This window comes from Aulonocara sp. 'chitande type north' Nkhata Bay, linkage group LG9 (genome assembly GCF_057382095.1).
Source record: "Aulonocara sp. 'chitande type north' Nkhata Bay isolate Kocher_YH1m ecotype deep benthic linkage group LG9, A_spYH_male_GT1.1, whole genome shotgun sequence".
Taxonomy (NCBI): Eukaryota; Metazoa; Chordata; class Actinopteri; order Cichliformes; family Cichlidae; genus Aulonocara; species Aulonocara sp. 'chitande type north' Nkhata Bay.
In genome coordinates, this window is record NC_141352.1 from 4,946,232 (window position 1) to 4,951,072 (window position 4,841).

General features: G+C 44.3%; 1 protein-coding gene across 1 annotated transcript; it reads left to right on the top strand.

Moving 5' to 3' along the window:
• Positions 1-1,781: 1,781 nt before the first annotated feature.
• On the top strand, positions 1,782-4,128 carry LOC147321467 (uncharacterized). Its single transcript, XM_086305081.1, has one exon. It carries the CDS (start codon positions 2,191-2,193, stop codon positions 3,847-3,849), a length of 1,659 nt encoding a protein of 552 aa, XP_086161207.1. The 5' UTR covers positions 1,782-2,190; the 3' UTR covers positions 3,850-4,128.
• The last annotated feature ends 713 nt before the right edge of the window (positions 4,129-4,841 follow it).

Genomic DNA, 4,841 nt, shown 5'->3' on the forward strand with positions numbered 1-4,841 from the left:
TCACTGTGGAAGCGAAGGGAAGGACACAACTTGAATACATGTATTATTAAACTCAAGACACTGCTCTCACACATTTGATTCAGTTGAGTTTCCTTTATATAGAGTCACATCACAACAACTGTGATCTCAAGGTGCAGACCTTTGTAAGGTGAAGACCTAGAATATTAGAGAGAATACCCTAATAATAAAAAGACCCCATATGAGTAAGAAAGGATAGACTGTAGACTGTTCTACACTGTTTTTGTGCGTTTGTGTTCTATAGTGTCTGAATTATTTTCAGAAATTTTAATATTTGTGTTAACAAATACAGAGAATTGTGCACCCTTGACTGTTTGACCTGGCTACTTCACAGAAAGAAATTGCTTTAATATTCCTGTTATGGTCTGAACTAACAGTTTTGCATTGTTCCAGACTTGATTGCAGTACCTTTCACCAATGGGACTTAAGACCTAGCAGAACTTGGAGTTGAATTAACTGCATATGTTTCAGCCACAATTGATTATTTTAACTCAGCAATGTGACATACTTTTGCTTTAACTGCTAGTGTGAATATATTTTCTTTAATTTTAGTAGACACAGTAAATAAAAAACATTACAAAAAAAATCCTTGAGAGCTTGCATCTAAAGGCACTCCTGAACTGTAAAACTTCACATTTACTGTGACTTAAAAGCTTTCACCTCTTGTCTGTGAAGGTGTTTTTAATTCTGTCAAACTCTGATTTCAAACCTTTGAACTGTGGTTTGCTGTGTAGAGCTGAACATTCATTTTTCATCCTTTTAAATAGATAATTTATTCTACATATGATGGTGCAGTTAAAAAACAAATCTTCTATGACACATGGGTTATATAGTGTTAATTAATGTAGTATGTCAGCTCCACAGAATGTCTCAGAGGAGGCATTCATACATAGCCTACATTCAGTGACTGCATGCAGCTGTAATATGTTGTGTCAGATTGTCAATACAAGAATCATGTCACATTAGTAAATAACAACATTGTAAATATATGAATGGTGACAGCGTTTCAAAATAGAATATAAGAATTGTTTGTGTTTAAAACCAACGTTTAGGTAAAGAAGATTTAAGGTGGATTTGAAGGCATAAACAAAAAATAAAAGGGTTACAGTCTGCAAGGGTTGTTAATTCATGAGCTGACTGGATGCAGAGTAAGTGGAGTGGTCATCCTGAGAGGATTGAATGATGCTCTAACTCTGTGGTCAAGTCAGACATAGGCTTTAAGCAACCATGAGCCACTAATAAGCGTGACAAATTAATGAGTATGTGTAAATTGAACTTGTTAAATAGTTTTGATAGGAGTAACTCAATGAGCACGCAATAAAGTGGACTTTTTAGGGGCAGTTTATCACTGACACCATAAAAAGCAACTTAATTAGTAGTTAATTTGTTATTTGAAGAGAGAGAGAAAATTCAGGTTACATATAGTGAATAAATAAGGAAATGTTAATCTCTGCGTCATTCCACACTGAAATTTCAATTGTAGGGGATCATTTGGAGGTGAATTGTGTAGGACACGGGGAGACAGAAGAATCTCCCCATGAGTTTTCGGTGTGCATAGAAATTGAGGAGGCTGAACTGGAAGCCTGCCTGGGTCGTTGTTTTTGTTTATTTGAGGGTCTGCTGGAAGTTTGTGAAAACGACCACCTTGATATGTGGGAGCCTTCTCGGGCAGCGATTTTTTGTTAAACCTGTGGCAGGCTGTGCAACATGGAGAAAGCTTTGACATAAGGTCATAAAGGTGATTTCTTGGTTTTAGACTTATTAGTACGGGACAAGTTGAGGGACCCTTGAGGGTGTGTTGCTGTAAAGTATATAAGGGACGCGCAGCGCCGTTAATGGGTTTAAAATAAATGAAAAAACACTAATCCGAGGAACTATTGGAGAGGTAAGTATACGGAGGTGAGCGCGTTGCGCATAAGGGTTGCTGGTGTCATATATTAACACTTTGAGGGCGAATAATTTTGATTGAGTGTCAACGCTTGAGAACGCGAGGACAGCGTCTAAAGTGCTGGGTTAAACTTTGTGTATCACCGAGCAGGGGAAGAGGAGCCAGTGGTTGCGAGAACAGCGAGACGAAGACTGAAACCGAAAGTTAAGCGTGTCTGGGTGACCTAGACCAAGAAGGTGGAGTCGACCAACGCCATTGGAAGAGGTAAGTCTGTGTTTCAGAGAATGGCTGACAGCTCGGGTGCGACACCTAGTGGGAAAAGGGGATGCAAACCTCTGAAGGATCAGCTTGAACAGCTTAAGAAAGCTATTCGTTTGGCTTCACCTGGAGTATTAAAATCAGCAGAGAAAGAGTGCCAAGCGATGGAGGTTGAGGTAAGTAAACCTATTACATCCCAACAGAAAGGGCTGGGTGATAAAATACCTCTGAGCTTGGTGTTAAAAACTGAAGGAGAAGTGTATGGACAAATGCATGAGGCCCTACGTGCGTCCATAGAGGCATTAACGGCATTGGAGGTTATAAAGCAGAGAGTAATGCAGGGAGGGCCAGAAGAGGAGAATGAAGACCGTGCGACGTCATCAGAAGAAGAGGACGATAAGGAGGACGAAGATGGAGGACCGGAGCCCCAACCAAGTACAAGCCTAATTTTGAGGAAAAGAAGTGTGAAGAGAGACCAAGCACAGAGACGGCCCATATTTAAGAGCTCAAAGGGGAAAGGAAAGTTGAGGAAGAGTAGAAGAGTGAGTTTTGAACAAGGAGCTCCTGACCCTGGTTTAAATCTGCCTCTAATAGTAGGTCCAGAGAACGAACCAGTTTATCGCGCCTATAAGGTGAGAGATTTGGAAGCATTGGTTAAACAACTTCCACCAATAACCAAGGGAGAACATTGGGAAGGAGAAGAATTAGCGCTGGGCGACTTTCGCGCTTTGGCCGGACGTTGTATGCTGGGTGGTGGGTTAGCAGATGTAGAGCAGATAGCTCAAACAACCAGATATGCAAATGACTTACAATACCATGAGGTGCAGAGTGACTTAGCAGATGCAGTTCGGGAGAAGTACCCAACTCCTAACTCTGGAGCCATTCCAAAAATTATTTGGGATCCCAAAAAGAAACCCAGAGAGTGTTTAGCTAAAGCAAAGGAACAATGGTTGTTAGAAACAGGAATACATCCGGGGAAGGAGGGTGAAAGTAGAGCGTGGTTTCGTTCGGCAGTGCTGGCAGGGCTGCCCAACCAGGTTGCAGTTGACTTGGAAAAGAACCCAGATTTTGCCATTGCAGACTCGGTGCAGTGGGAGAGACATGTGACCCACAGACTTCAGCAGGAACAGGATTTGACGAACAAACAAAAGAAAGAGTTAGATGAAGCACAGGCGCAGCTGCTTAGGCTGCAGCTGGGTGAGGCTCGCGAAAAATATAATGCGAAGAAAAAAGAACCGAAAGAACTAAATAAGACTATAATGGTGGCAAGGCCTCAGCCCGATCCTGTGCCTGACTGGCCAGATCAGGATCCGGGTCTCTACCCTGATGATCGTTGGCCCGCCAATGCACCAAGGCAGCGTCAACCCGTAGGGAATTGGGGGACCGGTGGACCGCAGAGAGGGCGTGGTGGATCCGTGAGGGGAGGACAAAGGGCTCGGAATCCAGGGAATCCTAATAATGTGTCTTGGACTGGCTGTTACAGCTGTGGAGCAGAAGGACACTGGTCCCGAGAATGCCCTGAATCGCAGCGAAATTATCAGAGGCGAGGCTATCAACCCCAGGCACGAGGAGGCCCAAGACAAAGAGTTGCTTACAGGGGAGCACATCAAGCTCCAAACCCGAATGCAGCACCAGCCCCCCAGTACCCAGTAGCCGACTGGGGCTGGGAGGGGGAGCAATACTGATGGAGCCCGGAGAAACTGAACAGCGTGGGGACGGCAGAACCTATGCTGTCAATGATGATGATCCAGCATTGACACAGCTGGGAAAACAGACTTTGAAGCACCAATATGTGGTGTCCTGACAGGTGCCTGGAAAATCTCATGGGCAGGGACCTGCTTGTGAAACTGGGATCACCTTCAAAGACTCAATATTTAGTCCAGAACTCTGAACAACCCACTGCCGAAATCTACTGGGGGAGGCTAGTGGAAGAAGGCATTCTGAGACATTATCAGCTGTGGAAACCCTGGATAATGAGCCTGGCCGTCTATTCCCCCCGCGAGATCCTTTCCACGTTACACTCTTTTATGATAGGGAAGATAACGATATCTATCGGGAACAGTTCCAGTCTGATCTTGAGGGACAGACGTGGAATGTGCAGACACATAACATTTATGTTGGACCAGAAGGTGTGGCCGCGGCTGTGAAATTTACTGAGGAACAACTGCCTTGGTACAATGTGGGAGAGGATTCAACCCCTCACATTACATTGGCGGTCCACGAGGGTCATGGGCCAAGAGATCTGGGACCAATGGTCAAGCGGGCGCTGGACAACGCATGCTGGCAAAGCACCCAAATTCCAAATGTCTGGTATGCACCAAAATGTAAAATATATCGCATAACTTGTTTGTCCAACGATGCAGTGATCTTAGAACATAAAGAAATCTCCAGAATACATGGCAGGGAAAGAATGGATCATCCTGATGCAGTAGCTGAGCTCTCAAAATTGCCTGGTACTTTGTGGTCCGCAGGGCCCACAGATGTAGGTCTAGCTAACTGTTCGCCTGTCCTGTTCCAGCTGAAGTCTGACATACCATTTCACATGTATTGACCTAGCGAATGCATTCTTTTGTCTCCCACTGCACGAGTCACTCAGAGACATTTTCTCATTCACATACAGAGGCCGCAAATTTAGGTACACACGCCTACCACAAGGCTTTGCACTCTCACCAGGAAT